Source organism: Salvia hispanica, chromosome 3, assembly GCF_023119035.1.
Source record: "Salvia hispanica cultivar TCC Black 2014 chromosome 3, UniMelb_Shisp_WGS_1.0, whole genome shotgun sequence".
In the NCBI taxonomy this organism is placed as follows: domain Eukaryota; kingdom Viridiplantae; phylum Streptophyta; class Magnoliopsida; order Lamiales; family Lamiaceae; genus Salvia; species Salvia hispanica.
This window is the reverse complement of record NC_062967.1, coordinates 20177587-20198611: the sequence shown is the minus strand read 5'-3', so window position 1 is coordinate 20198611 and position 21025 is coordinate 20177587. Positions and strand designations below refer to the sequence as shown.

General features: G+C 34.3%; 2 protein-coding genes across 4 annotated transcripts; both read left to right on the top strand.

Annotated features, from left to right (window-relative positions):
• Positions 1-1398: 1398 nt before the first annotated feature.
• LOC125209543 (vesicle-fusing ATPase-like) lies at positions 1399-13125 on the top strand. Its single transcript, XM_048109144.1, has 23 exons — positions 1399-1485; positions 2170-2272; positions 3528-3687; positions 4605-4700; positions 4780-4861; positions 5084-5134; positions 6095-6265; positions 6363-6517; positions 6638-6746; positions 7379-7478; positions 7550-7605; positions 7934-7999; positions 8090-8172; positions 8297-8430; positions 9551-9761; positions 9911-10042; positions 10109-10169; positions 10263-10322; positions 10529-10587; positions 10672-10759; positions 12238-12360; positions 12555-12620; positions 12734-13125. Exons 1-23 carry the CDS (start codon positions 1399-1401, stop codon positions 12875-12877), a joined length of 2397 nt encoding a protein of 798 aa, XP_047965101.1. The 3' UTR covers positions 12878-13125.
• Positions 13126-14930: 1805 nt separating this feature from the next.
• On the top strand, positions 14931-18413 carry LOC125216075 (beta-glucuronosyltransferase GlcAT14A-like). 3 transcript variants are annotated; one of them, XM_048117694.1, is made up of 5 exons: positions 14931-15092; positions 15763-16545; positions 16658-16733; positions 16826-16941; positions 17681-18413. In XM_048117694.1, exons 2-5 carry the CDS (start codon positions 15981-15983, stop codon positions 18178-18180), a joined length of 1257 nt encoding a protein of 418 aa, XP_047973651.1. In that variant the 5' UTR covers positions 14931-15092; positions 15763-15980; the 3' UTR covers positions 18181-18413. The 3 variants fall into 3 exon arrangements, with proteins under 3 accessions (XP_047973651.1, XP_047973652.1, XP_047973650.1); XM_048117695.1 differs by having other exon boundaries at positions 15752-16545; positions 17792-18413; XM_048117693.1 differs by having other exon boundaries at positions 15752-16545.
• Positions 18414-21025: the final 2612 nt, after the last annotated feature.

Below are 21025 nucleotides of genomic sequence, written 5' to 3'. Positions count from 1 at the left end.
CTCGGAAAACACGACGCACAAATTTGCTATATTTTCTCTCTAAGACTTTCCATATTAGAAGAAGGATTTACCATATCAAGGAAATTCGACCCTATGTATAAATACCCCCTAGAACTTCATCAAAGGAACCTTTTGCTGAATAATTTCCAGAGTATAATATTTGAGAGTTCCTTCCATTGTTCATCAAGATCAAAGGAGTTTGAAGTGTGGAATCAATAAAAGATCAAGGCTACTCCCTCCGTCCGCGATTAGGAGTTCGGTCACTTTTGCGCACCTATTTTATAAAAATAATAAAAAATAGTTAAAGTGGAGAAATGGTAAAGTAAAAGAGAGAATAATGATTGTCAACATTATTCTCTCTCTTACTTTACCATTTCTCCACTTTAACTATTTTTTATTATTTTTATAAAACGGGTGCGCAAAAGTGACCGGGACTCCTAATCGCGGACAGAGGGAGTACAAGATTTACCCTTTGGGTTCTATCATTTTAGTACTTATGTTTTCTTTGTTTTCCCCACAAACTATGTATTTAGCTTATTCCATTATGTGTAACTAAACTCATAGAATTCTAGGGATGTGTTAGTAACGACTTTGGTTTATACAATTTCTATTTATTTTATATCCGTTTTGTTCATTACTTCGCTTCTATTCTAAGTGTTGGATAATTGCTTCACGTTTGAGTGACACATTCTGTGATGATCTATTGGCTTGCAACATAATCGTGAGAGGAGGTTTGCAAGTTAGAAAAGCTTAGTTGGCGTTAGAGTTAGCTTCCCTTAAAACGGCACTGTTAATTAAGAGTGAGAACATAAAAGGTCTTATGAGCCTTTAGGAGTTACTAATCTAGGATTGATGTCCTTACTGTCCGTAATCCACTTTGTACCACATGGACAATAAATGTGTGATTCAATCTAGTGAATTATGAACTGTACTAGGTTGTTGTAGTTGGAATTTTTATAAACTATACCAGTGAAAGCACATCCCTCGAATTCTCTTGTCTCATCTATTTATCTCTGTATTTTTGTTTGCAATCTTTACTTGCTTTTGTAGCTTTTACAATATTACTTTCAAAAATAAAAAACCCTTTGTTTTCTCCGAATAGTAGAAGAAGCTTAGTATAAGGTAGACAATTTGTGATATTTTTCTCTATGTTTGATATTTTGTCTGCAATCTTTTGCTATACTATTTCTGTCTTGTATACTTGCAAGTAGTTGTAATGCTAATAAAAAATGCATCACACTCATATTTTTCCATACAGCTCACCTTCATCTTCCCCTCTCACTCAAACACTCTCTCTAAATTCAAAAATGGATCCCTACGATATGGACCGGATTGTTGCAGAAGTGGAGCGCGAATAACAAGAATACTATCAATAATACTTTGCCGCCTATGAAACCTATGCCGAGGGCGACTAACTTTTTCAATGAGGATGAAGCCGGAAGCTCAACCGCAAAGTCTCCTCCACGTTGGGGTGTACATATTATGGTACGCGAGAGGAGCCACAGAAGGTTGACAATGCGCGACACTAAAGCCCACATCGAACTACAAGAAGACCTAGTCAAATACATTGAATGAAATTTCGCACGAGTAGTTGGTTTTTTTAATTTTAGGAATTTAATTATTCAATTTTTAATTCTAGAATTTTAATTGTTTACTTTTTCACTTTTAAGTAATTTGTTATAGTGCTTTGTGTATTTTTTATGCATTTGAATATTGTAGAAATGTTTTAGTAATTTAAGTACTTTAAATTGAATAATAGAATGGTGAGATGCATAAATAGTGTAAGTGCATGTCTAGCGGAAGAACATAGAATTAAAATTGAATAAAGGTGGTTCGGACGGATGCTCTAATCTAACTAAACCTAGGATGAAGAAATCGCAATTTATTTCATTCTAAAACCATCTGCAAGGGTACTCTAAACCTAAAATGAGATAGGTATTTAGCTCCAATCTTACTAATCTAAAGTGACAGTTTGGTGAAAAGACCTATTTTGTTTACCCTTTGGTCATTTTGTGAAATGGCAACTATTGGATAAAAAAATGCAGCTCTTATTGGCTTCTCAAATGGTCCAACCAAATGCAAACTTCTTGAAGAAGATTTGAAACACTTTTAAATAGATGGACTAGAATCTGCATTTTGTGGACTGATTTTGTGATTGCTGTATAACAGGTTTGGTTCTACTTGGAATCCAGCGATGGCTGCGGTGACCGCTGGCGGATAAGGCGACGAGAGAGATGTCGGAGATGCAGAGGAAGCGGCGACGCTGCTGCTGGTATTTAGTTTAATAAGTTATGTAAGTATGTTTGAAAGATCGTATGGGCCTATAATTAATAATACTAAAATGAGAAGTTGTACTGTTTCATAGTTTATACAAGATTGGGCTTCTCAATTTATTTTTTTGTGTGGGCTTTTGCTTATGATTGAGTTGGGCCGTGAGAAAAACCTATTACAAAAATCGTTCCATTTGTTATTTTATGATTCAATTTTGAATATTTGGGCTTTCGTAAATTGTTGCTTCTCTAAATTGGGTTTTTATCTGTATATTTATAAATATAAATATTTTTATCTCATTTTTGTTCTCTATTATATTTTATTTATTTCACTCATATCAGATTTAAAATTGTATAAAAAATTGTTTGCCAATTTGGAGATGCTTCACAAGCTAAATAATATTACTAACTTTTTAGATTAAATTATCGAATAAAATTAAATTATATATAATTAAAATTAAATCTAACTTATAAAGTTTGTATAACTATTTAATATAAAGAAGTGTAAATTGTTACATTACTCAAAACAACAAAAATGTATAAAATATTATCTATATTTACTTTTTATACGTATATGTGGCAGGAAGTAAGAAATTTATTCTTTTTAATATCAAAAACTCATTTATTCTTTGACTGTATATAAAGTTATGCTATGGTTTTAAATTAAATAAAAGAAATAAATAATCAACTAATTAGACAATACAAATATTCTAACTTGACTTCTCAATGAAGTCTTAAATTTTTTAAATTCATTTAGTCTTTGACTATGTATAAAATGTGATTATTGGATAGTACTAATTTTCTAACTTGACTTCTCAAAGAAGTTCAAATTTTTATTATTTAAATTATTCATATATTTAATGTGGATATGTTTAATATTCCATACATTTATCAAATTAATTTTTTTAATTAAGCTATTGAATTTATATATTGATTTACCTTTTATTTGGATTAATGACTACCATAGCACTGTCAATAAACATTTTTACTCACACATATTTTCTAACACATACTCTTTTATCATAGTCACACATCTTTTCTTTGTCATTAGTATTTATTGTTTTTACTCCACTTAGATTATAAATTAAAATTGTATAGATATTTCATTCATTTGGGAGTAGTAAATTCTCCAATTAGAGTAAGACAAGATAAGTATAATTATGTTTTTTAAATTTTCACATTGCTTTGAATTCATAATTTTTTTATATTTATTATATTTTATATCTATTATTTAAAATTTTTATGTCCTGTGCATAGCACACTCGCCGACGATGATTGTGACGAATACCCCGGCGAAAGATCTCGCTTACACCAATTTCGCCTACTGCTCCCCCGCCGATCTCCGGAATTTCGTTGTACCTGGATCGGGGAACGCCTACTACGCTTTGATCGGCGACGTGTTTGTGCTTTCTGTTGCATATCCTTTTATATCGAGCTAGCATTTCTTTTAACTTCGAACTGTTGAATTGACAGTGGATGATTGTTTTCATTTTCCGTCTTTATTTGAACACGTGATGGAGTTTGGAGTTTATACGTGGTTATGCAGAGTTGTATACCGTCCAATTGTGCTGTAGGTGTTGTCATTAAACTATTTTTTTTACAACTTTGTGTTTCGATGTTTCATATTTAGGCTAAGTGATAAGAATTTGTGGCTTGTGATTTGGATAAAATGGTAATTGGTTATATGGAGTATTTGCTAATTGTTCTAGTCTGAGAACCTCTTCTTCCTAATCAGATTCTGAACACTTGTTAATTGATTTGTTGTTTTGTTGCTTCAACATTGAGTTGCATTTGTCGTTTGGAGGTTCACATGAGTAACTGGTCTGAGCTGATAGTGCGTATCAACTTATTTTTTTTAATCTCTTGAATAGTGTTATATTTATACAGACAATAAGATATTGCTTAGCTGGTCGCACACTAGAAATTTTTGCTATGATAATAACTGGTGTAATTCCACCGTTTGGGTAATTTAGTTCCCAATGGCTGAATGTCATTATTATTTGGAAGCTCTAGTGGTATGTGATTCAAATGTATGTTTAACTCTTTCATTGATATTGATGTTGTAGCTGCTATTCTTATAGTTTTGCTTCAGATTATCTACTTCCTGTTAAAACACTTAAATCTTGTCCCACGTCAACTTGGTGATGATTCTAGCTTATCTATAAAAGTATAGATAACCCTTCCCCTTATAAGGCCTTTTAAGGGGTGAGTGGCCCAACTCTAATACTTCCATTGGTAGTTTGTTTGCATGGCATGGGAACTAATTTGTGAATTAATACTATGAGATGGTGGATATTCTCATAATATAATTGTTTAGCCTTAACTTCAATATACTGGACATGATGGCATTCCTTCTGGACATATTGGTTTAAATGCCATTCAACGTCGCCATGCAAAAGTCTCCACTGGGGATACAGTGTCGGTTAGTCGGTAATGGATTTTGGTTCTTCAGTCACTGTAATTATTATTTAATAACTTTTATTCTGATAGTTAAATCTGGACATTTTAGATTCATTCCTCCTGAAGATTTCAGCATTACAATGCTGAGACTTGAGTTAGAGTTTGTGAAGAAGGGCGCAAGAGATGAACATGTATATTACCTTTTACAAGCTGCCTTTTTTATCATTTTATTCTCTAGGTTTTGCCTACTTCTCCACGTCACTCAATCTATGAGATTTTTTCAGCATATTTATTTGATTATAATGTGGTTGTACACTAGTACTTCCATACAGTGGAATGTTTATATTCTCTATCAATTTCACATTGCTTTGGTGCATCTGATCAATGACATTGTTTTACCAATTTACACGTAGGTGGATGCTGTTCTTTTATCCAAGCAGATCCGCAAGAGATTCATGAACCAGGTAAGAGCTATATTTCTTGCCTCATATATAATATACATGTGTAGTAGCTGCAATATGTTCTTCGTGTGTATATATCTGCTAGTGTATCTATACTTTTGGAGCTTGCTGTGTGAGAAAGTGGTGTCTCTAAATTTCTGTACTTGTTAGTTGTTGCTGAACTTGCAGTTTGCACTCTTCCTGTTTCTCATTTCAAATTATATTTGTTTTGATGTTTCCTCACTGGAAACAGTACCTCAATTTCAGTCAGTGTTATGTCACCTTTGATTAATCAACATTTATTTTCGTCCCTTGGATCTTCAAGTCTTTAGAGTTACATCCCTTAGTAATGTAAAATGTGATGCAGGGTGCAACTCTTTCATATTAGAAATAAGCTATTAAACCGGTGTGATAAAACAATTGAGAACTATGATTTTCTAGCTAGCTTTCAATGTCTCAGGATTTCTATTCATCAATTGGCTTAGTAATCTGCAAGTCAAGGATTTAAAATATCTGGTGTCTTAGGCGTAGAGGAACCACTACAATTCATTATGCATTTTACTTTAAAAGAGGTTTGTTTTCCTCCATTTAGAAAAATGTAAATATAGTAGAAGAAATGTCTACACATGATATCCCTACCCCCTACCTCCTCTTTAAAATCCCAGAAAAGATAAAGCACTAAAATAAAACACAAAATATGCTAGAACTGCTAAAGTTATTATTTTACAGAAAGTAGCTATTTTGGCTACAGTATTTCCCTGGAACTTATATTTCGTTGTTGTCAAAATACAATCCTCTCAAGTCTCAACTGACTTCTATATTAATGTCATTTACACAATCATGTAAGCATACAAATTTGAAATCAATAATTTTATAAATGAAGAGAGAAATGGACATTCAGAAATTATATATTTTAAAAGATCCATCCTTATATGGTTGTTTACACCATCTACAAAACTGTGAAAATAGTTTTTCTCTATGTAGGTTATGACAGCGGGGCAAAGGGTAACATTTGAGTATCATGGTAATGGATATATCTTCACTGTCAACCAAGCCACTATTGATGGCCACGAGAAATCTCATGGTATGGAGAGGGGGTTGATTACACCTGACACATACATTTTATATGAAGCATCAAGTTCAAGTGGAATAAAGGTTTCCTTTTGACCTTTTGGACTTTGCTATTGCCTTTATCTGATATCACCTATTTAAATTTCAATACAGCTAATGATGAATTGCTGAGGTAATGCAGATTGTCAACCAGAGTGAAACTGCTAACAGCAACATCTTCAGGCACAAAGAGTTCAATCTCCAGTCATTTGGTATAGGTGGTTTGAGTGCTGAGTTTGCTGATATATTCAGAAGAGCTTTTGCCTCAAGGGTTTTCCCTGCGCATGTGACTTCAAAGTAATGTTCATATTCTTGATTCTTGTGAAGTTGAAGTGTATTCATGATTGAGAGAAAAGGCTCAACTTTTGGTTTTTGTCAACTTTATTTTGCGGCTTGTAATTTTGATGCCCTTCTTAGACTTGGCATCAAGCATGTCAAAGGAATGCTGCTTTATGGACCTCCTGGTACTGGGAAGACTTTAATGGCTCGGCAGATTGGGAAAATGTTGAATGGAAAGGAACCCAAGGTATAAGCACAGGCTATGCTTTATGTTCACATGCTCTGCGGGTTTTGGTTCTTGTTGGATGGGACTCCTTTTGTTCTGTGCAAATATCTAATTTATTCTGTCAGACTTTATTGCAATTAGTAAGACACAGGAACCAGAATGCATTTTGTAATTTTCTGTTGCATCACCCATACTTTCTTTTGTACCAGATAACCTAACGTACTGGCATAAGTTACTATAAGGAGAAGTAGAAAAATATGTGAGGTCAAAGGTCTCAAGTTTAAGTCCACTGTGGTGTGGTCTTTTAAATCTTGCAATTACAAAAAGATAACAAAAAGCCAAATGTCTGTTTCATAAAACTTAGAAACCTATGCTTCAAGCATCTTTCCATTATTCTTCTTGAATCAATGATTATGCTTAAATGTGAATTCCATTTTTTGATAACCATCTTAATGTTTTCTAGTTTATGTGTATTAATTGCTCCCCACCTGTATTTGTCTTTGATTCTGTTCTAGAAGGATACCTTGCATTGTCTATGAGGGCATGAGGCTACCTTGGTTGTTGGTATAATTGTAAATCCTAATATTATGTACCGTGCCCCCTTATGTAATGTTTTGCTCACCTTTTGAAACTGGTTAAATCTGGAATTTTAGATTGTGAATGGTCCTGAAGTGTTGAGCAAATTCGTTGGTGAAACTGAGAAGAATGTCAGAGATCTATTTGCTGATGCGGAGCAAGATCAAAGAACCAAAGGTTAGTGACTCTTTTACGGCAACAGTCTATAAATTCTTTGTTATTGGCTCATTTATCTCTTCATCTTTCAGGTGATCAAAGTGAGTTGCATATAATCATCTTTGATGAGATTGATGCGATTTGTAAGGTAGAGGATGAAAAGAAGTCATATTAGTACTTCTTGTGTCTTCCCTATTTGTGTACTGATTATCTAGGTGGCCATATGAGTGTCTGACTTCTGTGAACTTACCGTTTTGTGGAACTATTTTGCAATTTTCATTCCAGACGCCCCAATTTTTAATATGATTTGGAACACCCACTCTTGATTTGAACACATGTGGCACATGAATTGGTTTTTTAGTGGTGCTTAACATTCCTCACTCCCAATATGTGACATAATAAAATTTTTAGCTCCTAACTAGGTGTTTCATTGTCGGTGCTTTCTCATTTCAACTCTTTTGGTTTGAATTTGTCAGTCTAGAGGTTCAACTAGAGATGGGACTGGTGTGCACGACAGCATTGTGAACCAACTCCTAACAAAGGTACTTATGGTTTAGTTCAAGTTGATAAGTCATTTCAGTATTAGTTGCTGCTAATATCTTTGTTTGACTAACTCTCACTTACTGTTTTAGATAGATGGTGTCGAATCTCTGAATAATGTCTTGCTAATTGGAATGACAAACAGGAAAGATTTGCTTGATGAAGCTCTTATGAGGTAAATAAATGTGGATTCTCTTATTCATTTGTGTGGGATGGTGATAGTCTTAATCCTCTATGAAAAAAAGGAGTGATCCAGTGCAAATAAACAGCATTGTCCTAGTTTGGCTCATTATTTTCAGGCCAGGGCGTTTGGAAGTCCAAGTGGAAATAAGCCTTCCTGATGAAAACGGCCGGTTACAGATTCTTCAAATTCATACAAGCAAAATGAAAGAAAGTTCTTTTATTGCTCCGGATGTGAACTTGGAAGAGCTTGGTATGTGATTGGCTTGCAACACTTTTTACTGGCTTTTTTCCTAATTCATGATTCCTTCAGCCTGATATTCGGTAAGATATGAAAGTAGAATTACTATTTCTGATAGTCAAGTAGATTGGAAAAGGACAAGCATGGACTCTTTAAAATAATGAGTCGAAATACCATTACGAGTGTATGCATGGACATTTAATTATGGCAAATTGCTTATATTCATTTTCTATGATAAGTTGAATACTGGAGTATATTTTATGATAATATGCGTGCACTTTTGATAACTAAAGGATAACCAAGCTCTTTTTCCCCCATGAAATCTTATGTTTTTTTCATTAAAATGATTAATAAAAAGGGAGCATTTTGAAATTCTGTATCGAAGGTTGCTTGTCTTACTTTATGTTGAATGAGATAGCGCTTATACTTATTATGCTCATTGTTTGAGAACTACGGCCGTAGGACTTACGGATTAGCCATATGTTCATTCATCTTAATACTCCCTCCGTCCCGTGTTACTCACACTTTTCATTTTAGGTCATAAATTTGGGATTGATTTTTTTAGTGTAATTAAATTAGTATTTTAAGTGTAATGAGAGATCACTTAATAAGGGAACACTTAATTAACATTAATATATTGATTAAATACCCTAACTCTTACCTAAAATAGAAATACCCTAACACTTAGTTTTGACTTCTTTTTGCATTCCCATGTATTGCAAATGATCATGTGCATTTTATTCAGTTGTAGATAGATTTAATGGAAAAATTTGTAGAGTTGTCAAGTTCGGTACTCTTCTTCAATTTGCACATCAATACCTTAGTCACTTTACAGTATTGTTTCTGTAACTGTTTTCTATTCATTTACATGATTTTTGTTCACAACTAGTCCATTTATGGTTTGTCATGTATCAATATCAATGGTCATTGTGTGGATTCACTAGTGTATAATGATAAAATAAGGTTTGACTGTTCATACTTTAAGTGTGAGATGAATGTTAAACTAACAGATTTAATCCAAAGCTAATGCAATAAGCATGGGATCTCAATCGATCCATGTCCGTGATTGTATATGGCTCTGTCTAAATTATTGTTGAAGTTGTTAAGAACATAAAATGTTCTGTGGATGCAGCCGCTCGGACAAAGAATTACAGTGGAGCAGAGCTAGAAGGTGTAGTAAAAAGTGCAGTCTCTTATGCTTTGAATAGGCAACTAAATATGGAGGATCTTACGAAACCCGTCGATGAAGAAAATATAAAAGTAACCATGGAAGATTTTCTGAATGCTGTTCAAGAAGTGGTTCCAGCATTTGGAGCTTCAACAGATGACCTTGAACGTTGCAGGTATATCCAGATACCTAGAGAAAGAAGTTGTTTCATGGTTGTATTTACTGTGATAGAATTCCAAGGAGTTCAAATTTCTTGTAACATGGAATCTCATTGTGGAATGTGTGACATTTCTCCATCTGACTGCTGGTCACGGTTTCTCACAGACTAAATGGCATTGTGGAATGTGGGACAAGACATGAACACATATACCGAAGAACCATGCTTTTAGCTGAACAAGTTAAAGTTAGTGAAGGAAGTCCTCTTGTTACTTGCCTTCTTGAGGGCCCAAGTGGAAGGTAAATTTCTGGTTCCCTTGATTTGTGAAGTGCGAGTACTTTGTAAATTCTCTTTTTTCTGTGCAGCGGTAAGACTGCAATGGCAGCAACAGTGGGCATTGAAAGCAATTTCCCTTATGTGAAGATTGTAAGTACTTTTACTTTGTGTTATATTATCTAGTTATCAAATAGTAAGTTATTGATCTTCTTAATTCGCCTCCTTTACCTGGCCTATTGCTAGATATCTGCTGAAACAATGATTGGACTCAGCGAGCCTACAAAATGTGCTCAAATTGTTAAGGTTTTTTTCAGTGCCCCTCTCTAGACACTGCCTTTCAATAATTCAATATAATATGCTAGCTATATATGCAAAGAAAATAGCTCCCTTGAGCTCAGTCACCAGTATGTCATTTTGTATACCTCATGAGCATGTGCAGCCCTAGTGCTTTAATGGTATTACTCATATGCATTTGGTGAGGAGTATTTTACGTATGCTTTTCCTTGTAGGTATTTGAAGATGCTTATAGATCGCCATTAAGCATAATTATCCTTGATGACATCGAAAGGTAAAGTTAGAAAATAGATGAATGATATTGGATCACTCAGCAGTCAGCACTCATTCATCCATTTACGTTTATCGATTTTTGTAGGTTACTGGAGTATGTTGCAATTGGCCCTCGCTTTTCAAATTTAATCTCTCAAACATTGTTGGTGCTTCTGAAGCGGCTTCCTCCAAAGGTACATTTTTTTGTCCAACTGTTGGTTATGACATTGCAGAACAATTGCTGCTTGCAATATTGCTCATATTCTTAATTTCCTTAAGTCACTGTCCAACTACTTTGTTTATGGAGAATATAGGCTCTGGCTCTTTTGATGCCTTGTATCAATGTATTTTTAGATGATACTATATTATACTCCCTTTCAATAGGCCACGACCTAAAATGGAATTCAACACATAACAAAAACCCCAAATATAACTCATTAATTATACCGTATGCCATTTTGACCCCACTAACTTAATTTCTCTCTCACCTGATTTATTAATTCTCTCTCCTACTTTTGGACAAATACACACTCAATTAAAATTATCTTATCTCTCCTATTTTATTATAAACTACTCATTTCTTAATATCCATGCTTGGAGCTTGAGGCCTATTCTAATGGGATGGAGGGGAGTATGATGTTTCATTCCCATGCCGTTCTGCATTTATGATTGAATGTGATATCAGAGGAAGTCTAAGTAGTCTCTCTTTTGAAAATTCTATTAACTCTATAATAAATCATCATTGTTGCCAGGATTGTTATTTCCTGAAATTTGTACCATATTTTATTGAACCAGACACTGATTTCTGGTGGCATGACTGAACTAGAGTTTGGTTTCTCTTGTTGATTTACATTTTATGGTTTTATATTGATACTTGAAGATCTTGAAAGCATGGTTGTCACCATGAACTTTAATATCACAATAAGAAAATAGCAAATGATGTATTGTTGTGTTATTCCTATCTTATTTTTTTATAATTATCGATTAAGGATTAAATTACTAAAGTGGTTCTAGATCTATTAGATTCACATTCAGAATCAGAACTAAACCAGTTGATAGTAATGCAGTGAATGCATGTATACCAATAATAGATCAAAATGCCACCATGAGTTTGACTTTAGAAAAGAAAAATGTACTCCCTCCGTCCATGATTAAATGTCCCATATCTGATCAGCACGAGTTTTAAGAAATTGTTTGACTTTATAAAGTAAAGTGGGAAGAAAAAGTTAGTGGAATTGGGGTCTGCTTTTATATATTGGTTTTATAATAAAATGTGAGTGATATGAGTTAGTGGGTTGTAGAGTCCACTTACCAAATATAGTAAAAGTGAAATGGGACATTTAATGGCAGACGGACGAAAAAGTAAAAATGAGACATTTAATAGCGGAACGAGGGAGTAACTTCTATACACCCTCCACGAAAAATAGTCTCATTTGTGGACGGCGTGGGTTTTAATGAGAAATTGGTAAAGAGAGAGGGGAGAAAAAATAGATAAAGTAGGAGAGGGAAAGGGAATAAGTAGGAAAGATAGGAGAAAAAGTGGGTAAAGTGTATGAGAAAGCTTCCATTTATGAAACGGAACTATTTTTTGTGGACACCTAAAAAGGGGTGGATGGATGGAGTATTACTTTTTTAGATAGACTAATTCAGAGATTTATGTTATACTACGCAGGGGAAAAAAGTGCTTGTCATTGGGACAACAAGCGAAGTTAATTTTCTCGAATCTGTTGGTATTCGAGATTCATTCTCAGTGACCTACAATGTTCCAACGCTGAAGACAGAAGATGCCAAAAAGGTATATTTTCAGATGCTTCCTCTCTTTGTTGTACGCAAGAGATTTTCCCTGATATTTACTTGAGGTGGGGAGACAATGAATACAGGCGTTAACAATATTTCGAACCACCAGCCCTGCTTCTATTTGACAGTTTTTTTAAGCTCCTACATGTTTATTTTGTTTATTTATTGACGTACTTGCATCTTCCCTCTCAGGTGTTACAGCAGCTTAATGTTTTCTCTAGTGATGATGTCGAGTCTGCTGCAGAGGCATTGAATGATGTAAGTCTAAGTTGGCATACTTTGTAACGAAATGCAATATAAGATCACCATGTCTTAGTAGTAAAACCCGGACTGAGGCTTTCCATTTAATATTTGGTTTGGTGTGATTCCAGATGCCCCTGAAAAAGCTGTACATGGTTGTGGAAATGGCTGCTCAGGGAGAACATGGTGGAAGTGCAGAAGCTATTTATTCTGGTAAAGAAAAGATCAATATTTCACACTTCTTTGAGTGCCTTCAGGATATGGTGAGGTATTAGTATGAGTTGTTTCTCCTGTATGTTTCTTTCATCTATTTGTTCGTTTGATATTGACATTTATGTATGTCCTCACCTCACCCTATTATTTAGAGGGTGATTTGAAGAATCCTATCACAGATATAGTCGTGCAGTTGGGAGTATTCAAAATTTGGTTTTGTTGTTGTTGATTATGTACTGTATTACCATTACAACCAAAACTGCAGTCCATTTTTCTCTCTAGTGCAGTAAGTGTGCTCTTGATTGTATAACTTCTCTCACTCTCACTCTGGCAGTTAATCTTTCTCAGAGCATGATATATATTTATTATAGGAATATAAGGTTCCAAAAGCTTAACTTTTCCGAACTTCTTGTTTTATTCCGCGAATACAAGATCTGCCCACTTTTCTTAATTAAATTCTTTATTTCCATCTATGGGATTTCAACTGAAAATTGGCAGATTTTGAAATCTGTATATAAATATCCAGGATTGAGTTTTCTTATTTTTAAATATAAATTTATAATTTAATATGTAAATTAGATCAATTTGAATTTTGTAGCTAATATTTAATGGTAATATTTCGAAGATTGAAAATGTGTTTTGAGTTGAAAGCTTAAAAGGAAAATAGTGTTTGCTTTTGAACAGAAACATATAGTATATGCAATATTGGGCATTCTTCAATCAACAAAACCAAACTCAACTCCGAATTCATTTTCTAGTATATGCCACATTAAGGATGTCAATCGGGCTAACCCGTTCGGGTTCGGGCCAACCCACTCGGGTTGCCGGGCTTAATCATAAAAAAATATTATTATTGTTGATAAATAATTATTATTAATTATAAAAAATATTGTTGAAATAATTTGTATTATTATTGTTGATAAATAATTATTTTTAATTATAAAAAATATTATTATTGTTGTTAAATAATTATTATTAATTATAAAAAATATTGTTAAAATAATTTAAATTAATATTGTTGATAAATAATTCATTATAATTATAAAAAATATTGAAATAATTTATATTAATATTGTTGATAAATATTTATTATTAATTATAAAAAATATTGTTGAAATGATTAAAATTATTATTGTTGATAAATAATTATTATTAATTATAAAAAATATTGTTGATAAATAATTATTATTATTTGTAAAAAATATTGTTGATATAATTTAATTTTATTATTGTTGATAAATAATTATTTTTAATTATCAAAAAATATTATTATTGTTGATAAATAATTATTATTAATTATAAAAAATATTTTTGAAATAATTTAAATTATTATTGTTGATTAATAATTATTTTTAATTATAAAAAATATTGAAATGTTTTAAAATATTATTGTTGACAAATAGTTATTATTAATTATGAAAAATATTGTTGAAATAATTTAAATTATTACTGTTGAATAAATAATTATTTTAATCATAAAAATACTATTATTGTTGATAAATAATTATTTTTAATTATAGTTTAAATCGTAAAAAATTTGTTGAAATAATTGATTATTATTCTTGATCAATAATTAATTTTAATCATAAAAGATGTTATTAGTGTTGATAAATAATTATTATTATATATAAAAAATATTTTTGAAATAATTTAAGTTATTATTGTTGATAAATAATAATTTTTAATTATAAAAATATTGTTGAAATAATTTATAATTATTTTTAATCATAAAAAATATTATTATTGTTGATAACTAATTATTATTAATTATAAATAATTGTTGAAATAATTTATATTATTATTGTTGATAATATAGTTATTAATTAGGTTATTAATTACTTCACTCGAATTTTATTACTTTTAAGAAGGTATAGTTATTTTTTTGCGAATATAAATGAAAAAAATACCTTCTCATTTTACACCATTGAAGATGCTCTAAGATTCTTGTGTTGGAAAGAACAAATTTATAATATTAATTAATATTATATAAAATAAATAAAGATGTGGTGGTTGGGTGGCGATTAAGCAGCTCGACACGTAATTAGGTTAGAAAGAGGCGGTCAGTTTAAAGCATAACCCACCATTATTATTTCATTAATTTTGCATTTTCATTATTCTACTCTCTCTCTATCTCTCGTTTTCCTTCCATCAAAACGGCAACAGAATTTACACGCACAAGACACACTAACATCTCACACATTCACCGCAGTTTGAGATAAGTGTGACCTTCATATTTGAAACTCTCCGTTTTGATGCTGCTTTCTCACTCAATCACAGGTCTGCGATTCTCTCATTGCTTCTAATTCATATGAATTTGTGCGTGAATTTCTGTATTTTACACTCGCGCTAGCTCTGATTTGAATTTTTTTTAAGAAATTTTGGTTTTTGGCCTTAAATCATTTCAGCTCCATGCAATTGTTCCGGTTGTGCTTCGCATGATTGGGATAGTTTGGTAATATTTGTAAATTGAATAGTCTGTTTTTATTTTTTACGTCTATTGTTGGATTTAATGTTATTGATTTAGTTTACAGCTTCGTTGTTTGATTAGTTCCTGTGATTTTTGCGATCTTGTAATACTCTTTTACTTCATATTTGGAGCTCCCCTCGGATGCCATAGAAATCCGCAAATACATTGATATTGCTATATTATTTGTTTTACTTAGGATTTGGCCTAAGTTTGAAGCTTCAGATGTTGTATTTCTGCCTTCCTGGCCCTTCTCTTACTTCTTTGTGCGTAGATAACTATAATTAGGCGAACACTCCTTTTGTTTAGGAATTATGCGTGTATGAATATTGTATATTTGGTAATGTGCTAGATTAGTGATTAATTGTTTATGTAGCAGAACTCTTTTTATTTATGGTGAGCATTATCAAATTATTTGTCCCTGGTTACTGATTTGTTCTTTTTTTTCTTTCTTTCTTTCTTTCTGGTGAAGAGGTTTTCCAGTTCAACAGCTTTTCTCATAAATCATTGAAGCACCTTCTGCGAATTTCAATCGAAGTGTTGGTCCTTCATTGAACCTTTGCTTCACAATACAATAGGAATCAGATATCCACACATTATTATTTAATCCTCTGCTGGGCAAGTAGTTGAATCCGTCAGAACACAACCAATGAATGGTGATGAGAATATCTCACTGGATTTCATGATCATACGTTTTTGCAATGGGGTACTTGAGTGTGGAGAAGAAGTGGGTGTTCCCTCTTGTTATAAGTTCATTAGTATGTGTTTTCCTTCTGGCAACCTCCTTTAATATGGGCCTTGTGTCCTCATTGCACACAATCAATTCTATTTTCTCAATATTCCCTTCTCGTCTCACATCCAATGGCTCTAGCTTTGTTGAGTCAAAAATAAATCAAGCTCCTCCACTTGTTCCTCCTCCTCTTCCAAAATTTGCTTATTTGATTTCTGGATCAAAAGGTGATGTGGACAAACTTTGGAGGACTCTTCATGCTTTGTATCACCCATGGAATTATTATATTGTTCATCTAGATCTCGAGTCACCCTTAGATGAGAGATGGGAACTAACATCTCGGGTGGTGAACCACACACTTTTTACGAAGGTTGGGAATGTTATTGTAAATAACAGATCAAATATGGTCACTTATAGGGGTCCCACAATGGTTTCCAATACCCTTCACGCATGTGCCATTCTTCTAAACAGATTTAAAGATTGGGATTGGTTTATAAATCTCAGTGCTTCAGATTATCCTTTGGTGACTCAGGATGGTGAGTTTATTTTTTCTTTTATCTCCAGTTACACTGCAAGTCTTTTGTAAATTTGCCATTTCACTTTACCTGGATAGCGGACATTCATGCACATGATAAATCCTTCTTGCAGATCTCCTCGATACATTTGCTGATTTGAAAAGAGATCTCAATTTTGTAGAACACACTAGCGACTTAGGCTGGAAAGCGTGAGTTCTATATCGCACTTGTTTGGGCTTATCTTTTATTGGTCAGAAAAGACTGCTTAAAGTCCAATCATATTTATTTGGTTTTCTTACAGTGCTCAGAGGGCAATGCCACTGATTATTGATCCTGGACTTTATCAGACAACCAAATCTGACGTATTCGCTGTTGGACCCAAAAGAAATTTACCAACAGCATTCAAATTGTTCACTGGTTAGTTTATCCATCAGATTCCATCAACTCAAAAATTAATGGTGCTCATTGGTCTTTAGTCCTCATCTTCCTTGGATTTCTTGAAACTATGATATTTTGGTCTGTTCTGATTGTTGTGGAAAACCATCTTAATTTAGCTAGTGTTTTTTAATGTTAAAGCAATGAGATTATTAGGTTTTGTTGACAATCTGGAGATTATGGAATTGTCATTTTAATTACAAGAGTCTCCTTAAACCACAATTAGGTCTGAAATGCTAAAATATTGTAGGAAATAAAAATTAACTGTCTACTCTATCATTTTTGCATAACTATCACCTTACTAATTTCTTGATGGACGGACTCTTGTAGCAGCAAATTTGATAGGCTATCATGTATGCAGTAGCCAAACATCTCGTCGATTTGCTTGTTTGCAGCCATGTGTTAAAAGTTATTGATGCAGGAATTTGCAACTTATTCCTCCCAGTATTGATTTTGTGGTTGCTGAAAGCAAAGGAAAATCCATTTTGTTTCTGTTTTTATGCACACGTTGTTTTGATGCACATAACATTATTACTTAATCATCCTCCGTTTCACATACCAGCCTCTGTTTGGAGAGGTTATCTGTATTATGCAGGGCTTGCGATTCAAAGAGGGGGCTCCTCAACCTCCCAGATTTCTAAATCTCATGCATATACTTTAAATGAATTAGATTTTGTCATCAGTAATTATATCCTTAATAATAAGCAAATGCAAATTCTAGGCTCAGCTTGGATGATCTTATCACGTACATTTGTCGAGTACTGCATATGGGGCTGGGATAATCTCCCAAGAACCCTGCTGATGTATTACTCAAACTTTGTTTCCTCCCCAGAAGGTTATTTCCAAACCGTCATCTGCAATGCTCCGCAGTTTGTGCCGACTGTTGTCAACCACGACATGCACTATATATCGTGGGATAACCCCCCACAACAGCATCCTCACACACTCTCCGTCAATGACACAGCAGACATGATTGCTAGCGATGCTCCATTTGCACGTAAATTCAGAACGGATGATCCAGTTTTGGACCAGATTGACCTTAATTTACTCAGGAGGAAAAAGGGGGGCTTTACGCCTGGTGGCTGGTGTGCAGGAAAACCTCGCTGCTCGAGGGTGGGAAACCGGAGCAAGCTTAGGCCGAGTCCTGGTGCTCAAAGGCTGCAACGCCTCATAGGTAATATAGTATTTTCAGAAAATTTTACTAAAGCTCAATGTTTCTAGAATCCTTCATCCGCTGCCGCTTGAAGTGGAGGAAGACGGCGGGAGAATAGACAAGAGGCGAGATTATACGTAGTAAAGCATCCAATAATTAATTAGAATCAGTGCATGTATACAAAAATATTGCTTCTTTCAGCCATGTATTTGTAGGTCCTTCACATATATAGTATAATGTTCTTATCCATATTATCATTGACTGCTCCATTTCAATATTAATTATATTTTGGTTTCCTCTATATCCCTGTAAAGGCAAGGTCGTCTCTCTTTTCATCATGTTTTAACTGCTGAATAAGTAGAAAACTAACATTAAATTTCACCATTGCCAAATACTATCTAGCTGATGTAATGGTTTGGAAAAAAGAATGAGAGTTACATAAAATGATTGAAAATTGTACAAAAATATATCAATAATAATACCTTCTTTCCACACTTATTTCTTCACTTCATCTCATATTTATCTACAACATATTTTTCCAAAAGATGAATCGAACTGTCAAGTCAACGTGTATGTATATATATATATATATATAGCTCGGGTCACTTATAATTTCGGATTTGGATGGGGAGAGTTCAATATTACTTCTGTAGTGGCTGCTCATAATATTCCAATTAAAGCTTATATAAAATTGTGGGTTCAATTTAATTAGTAAAAAAATAAATTGGATGAGCCCATATCCAAAACCTTCCATAGATCCCTGTTTGGGCCCAAAAGGAACTTAATAGGAGAATAAAAGAGAGAAAAATAACACAACACATTATTTTTCCTCTCAAATTTTCGTCCCCCCCTAATAGGAGTTGGGCGATTTTTCCTTCTCCTCCATGGAGTAGAATTTCTATCTTCTTTATTTAAGTCCTAGTATTCTGGTGAGATCAATCCACACTGATATTGGAGTACAGTTCGGGAACCAGAGAGAAGATCCGTGGTCTAGTATTCAAAGCGTCACGTGGAGAAGCTGCTAGCCATCATCAATTCTTTGGAGAATTAGTTAGGTATTATTTCTGCTCCGTAGAAAAGCATGTTTTAGGTTTCAATATTCTTAAAGCATGATTAATTCAAGTTATGAGCATGATACATGTGAGAATTACGTGAATAGATTTTGTCTAAATAATCTGCTAAATAGATCTGATTATTATGTGATTTATTTGCTCGATTAATAATTATTAAATTATGATAATCCCACGTAAGAACCGCTTCCGCTGCAGTTCCTTCAATAACCATAATCAGTGTTCTTAATGTAGACACATTTGTCGAATTTGTTGATTTTGAACCCATTTGATAACATCACATTATCAAATTTCAAGTACCAATGCAACGACGCTTGTTTCAATCCATATAGGGACTTTACGTAACACCCCGACTTTTTGTATCCTTATGTTATCCTCAAAAGGATGCCAATTTTTTTCAAAGCTGATTTTTGTTCTTTCTTTAAATCCTTGATTTTTTTCGACGACTAAAATTTTTATTGACGAGCAAGAGGAATTTCTTTCGTGTTTGGGCTTGTCCAAATCAAATAAAAATCTTTTGAGCCTAATAATGATTCTATTCTCTTTAGCCCAATTGGAAGCCATTTATTTGAGCCAAATTGAACTACAACGATTTACTTATATTTTATGTGAATTCAAATAAAATTGTTGAGCCCAAATCTTTGTCTTTCTCTCCCAGAGTCAAACGACTCTTCATTCAGCTTGAGACTTTTGCTCTTCAAATATGGACGTTTCTTTTGCAACCAAAAGTCAGCCAAATTAATACCTCAATTACATTATCTTTCTCTACAAAATTGACTTACTTCATACTCCACAATTGACAAGCCATTACGAAGAAAGACGAAAGGAAAGAGAGAAAGGAGTGACGGGCAGCGAGAGGGAGCAGCAGGCTGATGACACTCATAGAGTGTAGCGGCGGCGGCAATGTCGCGGCGAGTGGCTGGCTGATCAAAGAGAGAGGGCTCGGGGTGACAGCGCTCACGACGGGAATAGGAGAAGGTAATGGCGAGATCGAGCAACAGTGGCTGGAAAGGGAGGCGAACAGCAGCAGCAGTGCCGGCGACGGGTCCGAACAGCAGCGCTGCGTTCTGACCGAGGGAAAAGAGAGGAGTAGAGTGCAGCGGCCCCACCGAGAGAGAAGGACAGAGAAGGTGCGACTTGCGAGAGATCGATGGGGATGGAGATGTCAGATGTAAGAAAGAGACGTGGGAGTATGAAGGAGCAGCCTGGAGGGGCGTCGGCTCCGGGCTGGACCGCGCACAGCCACGGATAAGAGGAGTCGGGACAGCGAGCTTGTCTCTTGGTGATAAGGCTGATGGGTGTTGATCGAAGGAGGGACAGCGGCGAGGATGCTGAACGGCGAGCTGGGACAGCAACGATTGCGACAGGAGACCGATCAGTGGCAGCGGTTTCCGGCGTGCACAGCAGCAGCTCCTGCTGCGTCACGACATCGGCGGCGTGGTTTCTTACGGGCGGAGCAGCGGTGTGACCGGAGACCGGCGATGGTGCTGAAGCCGCTGTGATTTTGATGGAGGCTGCGCCGGAAATAAAAGTCGGCTGCCGGCAAGAGATATAGAGGTGGTGGCGACGCAAACTGCGTGAGAGAGGTAGGAAGGAATTTGTGTGTGTGAGAGGATCCGTTTGATGGTGAAGGAAGAAGAGAAATTGGATTAGTTTATGATTAATTGTTTCGGCCTTGTGTTGTTAAGGTGATGGATTGGAGTTTATATGGTATTTGGGCCATATTAATAAAATGGAATATTGTCCGGAGTACATTGAATCAATGGGTGCATTCGCACATGTTTTTTTAGAACGAAATGGAACACAAGTTAAAGACTTTTCTTTTAATATATTTTGAATTATT

Coding starts and splice junctions, on each gene's coding strand:
- LOC125209543 (XM_048109144.1), top strand. CDS start 1,399: ATGCCGAGGGCGACTAACTTTTTCAATGAGGATGAAGCCGGAAGCTCA. Junction 5,135..6,094: donor GCAAGAGATTCATGAACCAG/GTAAGAGCTATA, acceptor TTCTCTATGTAG/GTTATGACAGCGGGGCAAAG. Junction 12,621..12,733: donor CTGCAGAGGCATTGAATGAT/GTAAGTCTAAGT, acceptor GTGTGATTCCAG/ATGCCCCTGAAAAAGCTGTA.
- LOC125216075 (XM_048117694.1), top strand. CDS start 15,981: ATGGGGTACTTGAGTGTGGAGAAGAAGTGGGTGTTCCCTCTTGTTATA. Junction 16,734..16,825: donor AGCGACTTAGGCTGGAAAGC/GTGAGTTCTATA, acceptor GTTTTCTTACAG/TGCTCAGAGGGCAATGCCAC. Junction 16,942..17,680: donor AGCATTCAAATTGTTCACTG/GTTAGTTTATCC, acceptor TGCAAATTCTAG/GCTCAGCTTGGATGATCTTA.